The sequence below is a fragment of the Stegostoma tigrinum genome, chromosome 22 (genome assembly GCF_030684315.1).
Source record: "Stegostoma tigrinum isolate sSteTig4 chromosome 22, sSteTig4.hap1, whole genome shotgun sequence".
Lineage (NCBI taxonomy): Eukaryota > Metazoa > Chordata > Chondrichthyes > Orectolobiformes > Stegostomatidae > Stegostoma > Stegostoma tigrinum.
Window position 1 is genome coordinate 10,842,218 of NC_081375.1, and position 13,614 is coordinate 10,855,831.

The following is a 13,614-nucleotide window of genomic DNA, read 5'->3' on the forward strand; positions in this document are numbered from 1 at the left end:
GCTTGGCCTCCTGTGTTCATCCAGCTCCACACTTTGTCACCTTTTATCATTTCGTTTAACAGCGCAGTCACCTTTGCTTGCCCAAGTTTGAATTCACATCTGCAACACCTCGAAATCGTATCTTTATTACTGAATATCTACATGATTGGGTTTATCCATTCTGTCATTTTAGATACAAAAGGATCTTCTTTTAAAAGTAAACATCTTAGCTTTTCCCTGTAGTTCAGATTCCGAATCTCATGTATCTATAGGCTGCATTTGCTGCTACTACAATTGCAGTCACATTGACAGTTATGTCACTGCCAGCAACACTACAGGTGGGTGCATATATCAAACAGCAATATATTAGGTTTTTGTCAATGACCGCCGCACACCCAATCGTTGCTCCTCACTTGTTACTCTACTTACCTCCCATGTGTTTCCTGCTGTCAACCCTTTAGCACTCACCACCTCAGCCCTGAACAAAGGTGTCAGCAGGATGGCAAGTGAGACAGCAACAGGGCAATGGGTGCACAGTGACATCAGCAGCACCAACTTTTGTTTCACAGCAGTATGGGTGCACAATGATGATATCAACGACATGCACTTCCTGTTCCAGTGCACTGGCAAGAGATAGTAATACAACACCAAGCACACACACACAAAAAGTAAAATACACAGAGGCTTAACAATGTTACAATATCCTGAAACTATTAAAAAGTGCAATACTAACTGCTATAGTTGTTTCTGCAATGTCCTGTGATTCCTGGTGCTTCGCTGCTCCAGGTCTTGTAAATTGTGACTCCTGCGGTGCCACTACTTTTATGGAATCTACCAAAAACATTAATTTGAATAAAGTAGTTAGGCAACATTGAAGATTCTGTTCCTGTGCCTTCAACCCATGATGAAGTTACATTGAGACACATTTTCAAATTTGCCTGTTGTTAGCTTATCTCAGCTCAGTTGATGGGCAAAACAGCACAGCTGGGTTCATCTCATGATACGGATATGGAACCAATTCATGATCTACACCTCCAGGAGAAGACAAGGATTAAAAGGGTAAAAAAAAGGAAAATACTGCAGATGCTGAAATTCTGAACTACCGACAGGAAGTCCTGGAGAAACTCCAGTCTGGCAGGATCTCTGGAGTCAAAGCTGACATAACACTTCTTTGGAACAGAGGGGAACTGGAAAAGTGATGGTCTTTATGCTGTTCACAAATTAAAAAATGAACAGATGAGAAAGGTGCCCAAGGCAAAGAAAGTAGGTTTCAGTATTAGAAAACTCAGAGAGAAAACTTGTACAAAGTACTGGGTCAGGGACGGGGATGCTACATTAATACAGAAGGACAGAGTTCATGAGCAAGTTTCACAATTTCAATGTGAGGCTAAATCTCATTGGAGACATTATGGTTATATACAGGTCAGCTGCTAGTTTGATTTGTTTTCTTAATCCTTCATGTTGTATTCAAAAGACCTTGCACTTCATTGACACTTGAAAACAATATCCATAACCACCATCTTTAGTCGCTGCACAATGAACTAAGTACGTGATCCCTCCGACTCTCACAGTTTAAAATTCTTTGTCCCCTCCCATTGCTACTTGCTTAAACACCTACATTTGTATCCTTTAGTTCTGATGAAAGATCCTGTTGACCAGAAACTCTCACTTCTCTGCAGATACCATTCGGCTTGTCGAGTACTTCCAGCAAGTTTTGTTTTTGTTCCCCTCAACCTAGTGTTTCAATTTGATCACTTCTCGTTCATCTGAACACCAAGGAGATTTTTCCCCAGAAGACAAATCTTTCTATCCAGGAATCAGCTGAGTGAACTTTCACCAAATTGCTTCCAACGCAAGTATATCCCTCATGTCACCACATTGTTAACGGCAGTGCAGATGGGTTCTTAAAGTCCCTGTACAGTTGTGGAAATGCTGCCATGCTTTTGTATTCCATCCCTTCTTACAATTAAAATTTAAAAACTTTTCTTCATGTGAAATGGCGATGCTATTCTGGTAATCCAGAGGCCCAGGCTATTGGCCTAGTTTTTTTTTCTTTTTTTCCATTAACGGGATGAGGGTGTTGCTGGCTAGGCAGCAATTATTGCTCATCCTTAATTGCCCAGAGGCCAGTTGCAAGTCAACCACATTGCTGTGGGTTTGGAGTCATGTAAGCCAGACCAGGTAAGGATGGCAGTTTCCATCCCTAAAGGACATTAGTGAACCAGATGAGATTTTGTCCACCAATCGATAATGAATTCATAGTCATCATTAGATTCTTAATTCCAGATATTTTATTAAATTCAAATGCCACCACCTGCTGTGGCGAGATTTGAATCTGGGTCCCTAGAGTATTATCTGGGTCTCTGGATTAACAGTCTAGCAATAATGCCACTGGGCCATCGCCTTCGCCTCTGGGTTCAATTCTACCATGACCACTGGTGGAATCCAATAGCTAATCAACAGTGACCATGAAACCTATATTGTTTAGTTCACCGATGTGGAATGCAATCTGCTATTCTTACCTGGTATGGCCCACATGCAACTCTGTGCCCTCTGCTCTCCAAAATGGCATAGTTAAACAGGACCTGACATTGACATGGACACTGGAAATGACAAGAACAAACCTGGCTCTATCAACTTAAAAAATGTCCTCCTTGGTGGGGCTGTGTGAAAATTGGAGAATTGGCCCACAGTCTAGCGAAGTGTTAGCCTAACAAATCAATCATTATTTTTAATGTAATGATGATGACCTGGGACAAAGTCCATAGTGGTATGCAGTCGGCAGGGAGTTGGCCTGGGTATCCTCAGCATGGTTTCTAGACCCATGGAATGTCATGTCATCAGGTCAAATGTGGGAAGAAATCCTTCTGGCAACTGCTACTTACTGCCCAGCTTTTGGCTGGTGAATCAATATAGCTCTATGCGGAACAGTGTTTTCTTAAATAAGCGCACCCTGGGGACTTCGATGTATTTCACCATGAGTGATTTTGCAGCACAGCTGCCCCTTGGGTAAGGCTGAGATGAGGCAATCAGGGAACTCATTCCATGAGATCCACCTGTGCTCCCCCCACCGACTCCCTCCCCCCCCCCACCCCCCAAACTTCCAATCACTACAGCACCTTAAACTGCTTCAGTACCTGAATCATGTATGTCCAAATGTGGCAAGTCCTGCACAATATTCAGGCCTATGCCATCAAGTGGAAAATTACATTTGTACCTGCAAATTCCAGGCAACGACCATTTTCCATAAGAAAGAAACTAATGATAACTCTTTGATTTTGATACTATTAATATCTTGGGATTACTACTGACTAGAAACTGATCTGGATTAGCCATATTAACATACCTACACCAACCTGCCAAAAGGCTAGGAATCCTGCAGTGAATAACGCTTCCTAATTCCCCAAAGACTATCCACCATCTACAAGACAAGTCAGAAGTGCTGTGGAATATTCCCCCGATACATTTGCCTGGATGACATGAAGCTCTAACACTGCCAGAAGCTTGACACTACCCCAGACAAAAGCAGTCTGCTTGAGAGGCACTACATCCACAGTCACTCTTTCACCACTGAAGCTCAGTAATGGCAGTAGTACAAGATGTAATGCAGAAGTTCGCCAAGGTTTCTTAGGCACCACCTTCGAAATCCACGGTTACTATTAATCCAGAAGTCAAGGGCAGCCAATGCATGGGAACACTGCAATCCTGTCTAAGCCATGCACTAGCCTGACCTGGAAATATCTGCTTCTCCAGTGTTGCAGGGTCAAAATCCTACAATTCCCTCTCTAAAAGGCACTGTGGGTCTACCCACCTCAAAACAGACTAAAGTGGTTCAAGGCAGCAGTTCAGTACAAGCACAGCAAATGTTTACAATATATATTAATAATTACGAAGAAGGAAGCAAATGTACTGTCGCCAAATTTGCACATGACAAAAATAGGTGGAAAGGCAGGTCACGAGAGGGATTCAATATTTTTCTGTAAACTATTGTTAGTTTAAGCAAGCAGGCAAACAGCTGGCAATTGGATTATATCATGGGAGGACATGAAGTTTCTCATTTTGTATGGGAGAACAAAAGTACAGTATTATTTAAATGGAGTTAACTAGCAGAAAGATGCAACACAAAAGGACTTGGGGGTACTGATGCACAAAGCACAAAACTAGCACACAGTTGCAGCGGGTAATCGGGAAGGCTAATGGAATGTTAGCCCTTATTTCAAGGGAGTTGGAGTATATCAGAGTTGGGGAGTCTCACTGCAAATTTATAAGGTGCTGGTGGAACCACATCTGGAGAATGGAGAAGTGTTGATCCCCTTATTTAAGGAAAGATATCTTATTGGAGGCAGTCAGAAAAAAGTTCACGACAATGATCGTCTATGTGCAAAAGTAATACCAGAAATGTTAACTGCTCCTTTCCTCCAAATGCTGCCTGGCCCGCTGTGTTCCTCCAGCATCCTGTTTGTCTACCTGGGGCTCCACTCACTGCATTTTAGAAAACTGAGAGGCAATTTCATTGAAATAGAAGACTCTTAAGGGGCTTGATAGGGTAAATACTGAGAAAATGTTTCCTCTCATGGCTAACACCAAGATCAGAGGGCATAGTCTTGGAATAAAGGGATGCCAATTTAAGACTGAAATGAGAAGCTATTTCTTTTGCGGGTTGACAGGCATTGGAACTCCTTGCCACATAGTGTGGGGGCAGTGTCCTTGTGTGCATTTAAGGCCAAAATAGATATTGTACAGCAGGGGGAAAAAAAACAAAATCAACGGTTACAAGGGCAGGAAAGCGGATGTAAGAAATGTCAGATAAGCCACAATTACACAGTATGGTGGAGTGGGCTCAAGGGCCTAAACAGCTCACTCATGTTCCTATTTCTTATGGTCTTATTAGTCTTACCACCACCTTCTTAAGGGCAACTAGGGATAGAACATAGAACATAAAACACTACAGCACAGTACAGGCCCTTCGGCCCTCGATGTTGCGCTGGCCTGTGAAACCAAGCTGAAGCCCATCTAACCTACACTATTCCATTAATATCCATATGTTTATCCAATGACCATTTAAATGCCCTTAAACTTGGCGAGTCTGCTACTGTTGCTGGCAGGGCATTCCACGCCCTTACTATTCTGAGTAAAAAACCTGCCTCTGACATCTGTCCTATATCTATCACCCCTCAATTTAAAGTTATGTCCCCTCGTGCTAGTCATCTCCATCTGAGGAAAAAGGGTCTCACTGTTCATCCTATCTAATCCTCTGATCATCTTGTATGTCTCTATTAAGTAGCCTCTTAATCTTCTTCTCTCTAACAAAAACAGCCTCAAGTCACTCAGCCTTTCCTCATAAGGCCTTCCCTCCATACCAGGCAACATCCTGATAAATCTCCTCTGCACCCTTTCTAATGCTTCCAATCCTTCCCAATAACGTGGTGACCAGAACTGTACGTAATACTCCAAGTGCGGCCGCACCAGAGTGTTGTGCAGCTGCAACATTGCCTCCTGGCTCCAAAACTCAATCCCTCTACCAATAAAACCTAATACACCGTACACCTTCTTAACAGCTCTATCAACCTGGATGGCAACTTTCTACTTTCAGGGATCTGTGCACTTGGACACCGAGATCTCTCTGCTCATTCACACTACCAAGAATCTTACCATTTGCCAGTACTCTGTATTCCTGTTACTCCTTCCAAAGTGAATCACCTCACACTTAGCTGCATTAAACTCTATTTGCCACCTTCAGCTCATCTCTGCAGCTTATCTATGTCCCTCTGTAACCTGCAACATCCTTCTGCACTATCCACAACTCCACCAATGGGAAATAATTGATGGTCTAGTCAGTAATGAAAAGGAGGAAGGTGTGCACTGTTCATAATGTTTCTTGCTTTCTAAAAATATAGCTGAATGACCCGTTGAGTGTTTCCAGCAGTTTCAGAATCATCTCTAAATCTTTGCAGACTAAATCTGGTATTCTAATCTATGGAACAGCGTACTCCTGTACAAATGTGATCAGGTGGTGAAGTAGCAAACAGGATTCTCACCTGGGGATAACCTTGATAGTGTCATCTCTGAAGGAATGTTTTCATGCACATCTGGAGCCTTGAGAACAAGGGAATTCAAGATGTCAAGGAAATAAAAAAAGATTATTTAGCATATGCTTCACTCAAAAATTGCTACAATTTGCAAGATATTAAGATGCAATTAACTAAAAGATAAGCACCAAAGAGAACGTCAGTACTCTCAGAATCTCTGATCTCACCAAATGCAGTTTTCCCATGTTCATCCAATCACAAAAACTCTTCCACATTATGACATAGTCAAGAGGCAAACATTAAACTCAAACCATGTTTACAAATTCATTTGTCAGAGCACTAAAAACATTTAAGAGGTTTGTTTTTTGCATTTATTTCCAATGACACATGATTACGAGACATGCTATTCTGAATTCACTTTATTCTTAAACTCATCCTTTGTATCATTCAACTTATCAGATATTCTTTTCAGCATTTTCCCATGATGTCTTTTTAATTATAAAAGAGCTCTGCTTCACTAAGTAGTCTGTAGATGGTGTAAGGGTTAACTGTGACAGCTTGATTTGTTCATTGTTTCTCCTTTACCTGCTCTTCACTCATCTCGAATGCTACTAAAACTTTTTTGTTTATGCTTCACCTCCTGAAGTGTTACTCCAGATATTGTTATTCTTTTTACAAACTTGTTGGTTGACCAGGCCAAAAGGAATGGTGTTGATTTTGACATTGAATGACAGCTATTAACCCCATTGATCAGAGGGGTGTCAGGAAGATTAGGTCATTGCAGCAGTACTGCTGCACAGTCCCAGATTATTTGTCCATCTGGAAGATTTGGTCAGTGCATCGAGTATTGGAGTTGGGAAGTCATGCTGCAGCTGTACAGGAGATTGGTTAAGCCACTTTTGGAATGCATTGTGCAATTCGGGTCTCCCTGCTATATGGAGGATGTAGTGTAACTTGAATAGGTTCAGAAAAAGATTTACAAGAATGTTGCCAGGGTTGGAGGGTTTGAACTACAGGGAGAGGTTGAATAGGTTGGGGCTAAATTTCCCTGGAGTGGAGGGGTGGGGTGACGTTACAGTGGTTTATAAAATCATAAGCATGGACACAGTAAAATAGACAAGGTCTTTTTCCCAGGGTGGGGAAGTCCAAAACCAGAGGGCATAGGTTTAAGGTGAGAGGGGAAAGATTTAAAAGGGATCTATGGGGCAACTTTTTCATGCAGTGGATGGTGTGTGTACGGAATGAGCTGCCAAACGAAATGGTGGAGGCTGGCGCACTTATAACATTTAAAAGGCATCTGGATGGGTAGATGAATAGGAAGGTTTTACAGGGCTATGGGGCAAATGCTGGCAAATGGAATTAGGTTAATTTAAGATCTCTGGTCAGAATTGGATTGAAGGATCTGTTTCCATGCTGTTTATCTCTGTGACTCCAAGTCTTCACATATACGCCACTTTCTTCAAATGTTGAAAAGGAAAAAGCCGTCAATTGGTAGAACAAAATGCATTTCTTTCCCAGATTTTTTATACCTCAAATAATTAAACTTTTTCTCCCCTCAACCATCCCTACACTTGGCACTGTTTAAAGTAATAACTGATGCAGTGTTAAGAAATTGATGCAAAGAAAAATCTTTATCGATGAATTACAGGAGTTAAATTTTCATTAGTCTAAGCAATGTAGGAACTCATAGTAATCACGTTAGTGTGTCACGTTCCCTTTGACAGCTCAGTAAAGTCCTATACTCCTAAACCAAAATAGTTTGTGCTGTCCCTTTGTGAATGACTACAGTAGCAGAATTTTAATTGGCTTAATCAGCTCAGGAGCTCATGACAATTATTTTGATATATGATGCTCCACATCAGAAGGCTCTATGGTCCCGATCCAAAACATCAACTTTCGTGCTCCTCCGATGCTGCCTGGCCTGCTGTTCCTCCACCTCCAAAGTGTATTGTCTCTACAAAAAACCATGCCTCACATACATCTCATCCATTTATAGGAAATGCTGTGGGACCTACTATTTGCTTAACTTGAAAATTCTAGCATGTGTTGTCCGTCACCACCCTTCTTTATATTTTACTCAGTGTGAAAATTAAATAAGGTGCACAAGTCAGTGAATGCTACATTTACTGTGGAAGCACAAATGTTTTGGTATATAAGGGGAGAAAGCTTAATGCAGGATCCACAAATATGGTCTGTAAATATGATTAAGTACATCGAAAGTACATTCAAAATTTCATCCTACTCACATTATGGACAGTGGTTACTTGTTTGACTTTCTGCTCTCTTGCAAGAACTGGAGTCCTTCTCTGAATAGTGGGTTGGTCTTTCTGACTAACCATTAACGTTGTTTCAGAGGTAGACTGATAACCAATTAGATGTGCACCTTGAACTGTAGACCTATATTCAGGAGGGTGGTAAGGAGACTGCAAGGGAATGGCAGGTCGAATGGGGTCCCCAAGTTTCAGAGCATTAGTGATCGATCCAGTGGAATGATCTATGGACGGCAGATTATCAACAGATCCTTTAAAACAAAAGGAGGAAAAGATAATGTTATTTTAAAAAGTCTAGGACAAAAGCCAATCAGTGGCCGTTTAAAAGCACTACCAATGGAACATTTGCCACAAATGGCATCAAGTTAAACTGTGATTCTCCCAAATTTTTGAGTGGAATATTCACATAATTTATCAGGAAAAATTATAACACATAATATTGAGGCTTGTACATTATACATGACCTTTCAAAACCAATTTTTCAGTGACATCAGATGTAAAGGTTGGACATTTTCAGCAAGGTCATCGGTGCAGGACAGACTAAAATGGATGGTCTTCATGAATCATCAAGATATCCAGAACCAGTATTGGGCTCAATAGTGACAGTAATGTTTTAGCTTGAGCACCCCCATAGGAGAGGTTTTGGTAATGCTGGCAATCAAAGCCAACTGCCGCATTGGATAACTGGTCTGAATCCCCATTTTAATCCACCAACAGCAAAACAGTATTTCAGGAAAAAAACATTTGGAACAAGGAGTCCAGGGCATATCTCTCATGATGCCAGTCTTGGACCAAATTTTGATATACAGGTTCTAAGAGGACCATTCTTGTTTTTGCTCTGGCTTGCTATTTCTGTATTTCTGAGAAATTGAAAATTATCTACGTTGTGGAATTACTGCAATTGTACAATATTATCTAATGAAAGGCAGAAAATAAAAAATGTTTTAAATTATGTCAAATAGCTTCAATGGTAAAAACCAGAAACAAGCAGCTTGTGCGAAACACACATCATGCTGCCTTAGGTCTAGCACTAAAGAGATTGAGCCATCGCTAATGAGTTCAGGTGAATAGACTTAAACTGACTGAATGTTTAATTTTTATTTCATGGCCTGGGGGAGAATAAACAGAGCTGATGTTTCAGATCAATGACTTTTCATGAGAACGGAAAAAATTTAGAGATTTTACTTTTGTTTTGTACCATATTATACTTCTCCTTCACCTGTCACCTCCTCATCTCATTCTTTCCTCCCTTTGCCACCATTTCCAGCCTCTGTACTTGAACTTTTAAGCTCATTGCATCCTTTTCTCGTTTTATTAAAAGACTGCTGACCTGAAACATCATCCCTTTCCACAACTGTTTGTCGCTTGTATCTTCCTTTCAGGCCACCATTTTTAATTTATTCATGGAATGTGTGTATCACAGGTTAGGCTAGTACTTATTGTTCATGCCTTAATGTCCAGAGGATAGTTAAGAGTCAAACACTTTGCTGAGAGTCTAGAGTCACATTGAGACCAGACCATGTAAGGATGGCAGCTTCCTTCCTAAAAGGACATAAGCAAACCAGATGATCTTTTCCAACAATCAACCATGGTTTCATGGCTATTGTTCTAGACATTTACTGAATTCAAATTCAGCCATCTGCCATAGTGGAATTTGAATATAGATACCCAGAAAATTACTTGTGTCTCTGGATTAATAGTTTAGTAAATAATACTACTAGGCCATCACTCCCACATTGCTCAGAAGAAAAAGGATCAGGCTGCACAGTAATGGGGGGCGGGGGGGGGGAGGAGAAATTGAGAGAGTTGTGGGATACAAATTCGAAAGCTCCTGGTCAAAAACAGTTAGAGCAGTCTCCCAATAGGCATAATTGTTTGTAAAAGAAATTCCAAGTTTCTCAACCAGCGAGAGAGCACTAATTAGAAACAAAATATTTTGTTTCGACTTACTTCCTGGCTTCATCATTTCTTCCCCATTAGTGTCCGGTACACCTGCAGAACCAAGAGGACAGGAGCAAATTCCATTTTTCCCTTGGTCCAGTATTTCTAACTTTTGTTCTGATTGCTTGACATTCTGATAATATTCAGACAGGTCTCAAGAAAGCAAAAAAGACAAACAATCCTTAAAAAGGGCAAATACAAATTTATATTAAAAAAAACTTTAAATTGCATTAGAAAGCTCCAATAAAAATGTAGCAATGAAAACAGGCAAAGCATTTTTAAAAATTAAATGCAATACAGCATACAGCAGAACCAATGTAACCATAGGCCACAATACTGGATTTTATTGAAAGAGAATCAGCAATTACCTGCATTCTTTCTATGGCTGTATGTACAAGCAGATTCACCAAGCCGGATAAGCTCATTGGTGGATTCAGATCCAGCTCCATCCCAGGTAGTAGCAGACGATGTTGAGCTAGACCGGTTTAAAAAAAAAACATTTTTTAAAAAGTGAGAAAAATCAGATTACAGTTTATAATTGCATTCAGGTTTTGACAACCCATTTAAAAAATTGGCTGGGGTGAAGAACATTAATAGGCGCAATTGTGAAAAAAAAGTTTATTTTGATTTATCATATATGTAGAACAACTCAACTTATTCCATTCAATTAATGTTTTGAAAGGACACCATGACAACATTAATTACAACATTGGACTGCTTTGTAGTTAGTCTTAAAACCAGATTTTTCTTCTCTCCCCAAATTCTTTAATAGGATGTGGACATCATTGGCTCAGTCAGCTTTTATTTTCCATCTCAATTACCCTGAAGGTGGTTTAGTGAGCTGCCTTCTTGAACAGATGAAGTCTTTGGAATCGGTACATGAACAATATTATTAAGAAAGGAGTACCAAGATTTTGAACCAGCACGAGAGATTACCAAAAAGGTCATTAATAACAAAAACAGACATTGCTGGCAAAACTCAGCAGGTGAGAGCAGAGGTAATGTTGAGTCTGTTACTCTTCAGACTTTTCAGCTCCATTGTAAGGATGAGGTATGGCTTGGGTGGGAACTTGAAAGTATAGTTCTACCCTACAGCTACTGCCTCATTCTTCCAGGTTGCAGAGTTTGCACGTTTGGAAGGTGCCTGATGTGGCTTGGTGATTTATCTAACTACATCTTGTAGGGGTTACACATTGCTGCCACTTTGGTGTGGAGAAGGGAATAAATGTTGAAGGTGAAGAATGGTGAGTCAATAAAGCAATCCAATCTTAGGTGGTGCTAAATGTTGTTGGAGCTGTACTCTTCCATGCAAGTGGAAAGCGTCATGGATCAGACCAAACCCCTTCAAAATATATTAATATGGAACCCAGACCCCATTTTTTTCTTTTTTGTTTAGAAAGATAGGGCAAGTGTAAAGCGTTGCATTCTGGATGCAATTCAATTGGTCAAACTACCAGGCTTGAAGAAAAACACACTATTCTTATACTATAAATTAAAATACAAACAAAAAGAATTGGAGTAACAACTGTGTTGGAAACTTAACAGAATAATAGATTATTTAACTAATTAACAGCTGCTATTCCAATACAGAAACATCCCATAAACACACCAGTGGCAGAGGTAAATTCAGTAAAATAGATCACCTCAAAGGCAATGTTTCTACAGTCCAGGAGGAAAGAACATCAAAAGAAAACTCTAGTTTAGACACATACAGACAACTCCAGACATGTTGCTGTAAGAAGGAGAGAAGTATAGCAGCTTTCAAGCCCCAACAGCTATGAAAGTTAAACTAAAATCTTGGTCTGTGGAGCTTCACCCCAACCCTTCATACAAGGCCTCACAAGCGGTTTACTTTATATGCTTGGAACAGACTGCTCTCCACCTTGGAATCAATTTCCCTTCATAAAAAGAAAACCAGGAAGAAATAGATCTTAAAGTCATAGTAGCATCACAAGAGTATCCCAACATACTCATAACTAATGCATCATGGACAGATTTTGGACATAAGAGTTACCTACCACAAGATTCCCAGCCTCTGATTTAGCCACAGTATTTAGATGGTTAGTTCAGTTCACTAGCTCCATCCTTTAGTTCTGGATGAAATGTCTGAAAACGAACCTTCCGGCCTAGCGAGCAAACTTACGTCCAGAACTTCGACCTGAGCTACAAATCTTCTCAAAACTCGCTCCATCCTTTCGTGGTACAAGCAACCCAATAACTACACATGCGGCAATAAGATCTGAGGCACCTTTTTACAAACATACTTCAAAGTCACTGTTTAAGATATATCACCTCCATTATGTTCATTCAAAAAAAACAAAAAACTTTGGCAAAACCACAGCAGCCAATTTGCAAAACTGTTTTTATTTTAATTAGCAGTGCTGGCTGATGGTGTTCAAGCCAATAATCCTATCTCCCTTTTAAGTAATGTCATAAAAATCTTTTGTATCCAACTGAATAGGTAGGCTAGGGGAGGACTGTGCAGCCACATTGTTAGTCCTTTTATGTAATACAAAGTGAGTATGTAAAAGTTAAAAAGGGGCCATGCAGCCAAATAAATCACCATTTTTTTTTCCCCTCAGGCCCAAAACTTAAACTTTAACTTTTTCTCCACAGAGGCTAGCAGACCTGCTGAGCTTTTCCAGCAACTTTGGTTTTTGTTCCTGTTTTACAGCATCCGCAGTTCTTTCAGTTTTTACCCGTTTTTTTTCCCTTCAATGCCTGTTGCAGGAGTTACAAAAGAACTGACAACACAGCACTCACTTAGTGCAGCATTTTACGTGGCAGCCTAAGTTGTGTACTCTTGCCTTGGAGCAGGATTTGAATCCTCAAGTCTCTTAAATATTTGAGAGAATACAACTGAGCTCATACTGACGAAGGGGGCGGGGGGGGGGGGGGGGGGGGTGTCACTGGACCCAAAATGTCAACTGATTTCTCCCCACAGCTGCTGCCAGATCTGCTGAGATTTTCCAGCAATTTCTGTTTTTGTTTCTGTCCCCAGGAGATTTACTCGGATGTTGCCTGGTATGGAGGGAAGGTCTTACGAGGAAATGCTGAGGGATTGAGGCTGTTTTCATTAGTGAGAAGATAGTTGAGAGGTGACTTAATTGAAACATATAAAATAATCAGAGGATTAGATAGGGTGGATAGGGAGAGCCTTTTTCCTAGGATGGTGACGGCGAGCACGAGGGGGCATAGCTTTAAATGGAAGGGTGAAAGATATAGGACAGATGTCAGAGGTAGTTTCTTTACTCAGAGAGTAGTAAGGGAATGGAATGCTTTGCCTGCAACGGTTGTAGATTCGCCAACTTTAGGTACATTTAAGTCGTCATTGGATGAGCATATGGACGTACATGGAATAGTGTAGGTTCGATGGGCTTGAGATCGGTATGACA

At 40.6% G+C, this 13,614-nt stretch overlaps 1 protein-coding gene across 2 annotated transcripts in view; it reads right to left on the reverse strand.

The window, feature by feature from the left end:
* Nucleotides 1-13,614, reverse strand: part of LOC125463513 (trichohyalin-like) — a 65,470-nt gene that overhangs the window by 38,221 nt on the left and 13,635 nt on the right. For both annotated transcript variants that reach the window (XM_048554836.1, XM_048554837.2), the window contains exons 6-10: nt 10,588-10,694; nt 10,229-10,372; nt 8,255-8,529; nt 6,018-6,075; nt 713-810 (exon numbers count right to left, since the gene is read on the reverse strand). In XM_048554836.1, coding sequence (XP_048410793.1) covers nt 713-810; nt 6,018-6,075; nt 8,255-8,529; nt 10,229-10,372; nt 10,588-10,694 — 682 coding nt within the window. The remainder of the gene's footprint in view (nt 1-712; nt 811-6,017; nt 6,076-8,254; nt 8,530-10,228; nt 10,373-10,587; nt 10,695-13,614) is intronic.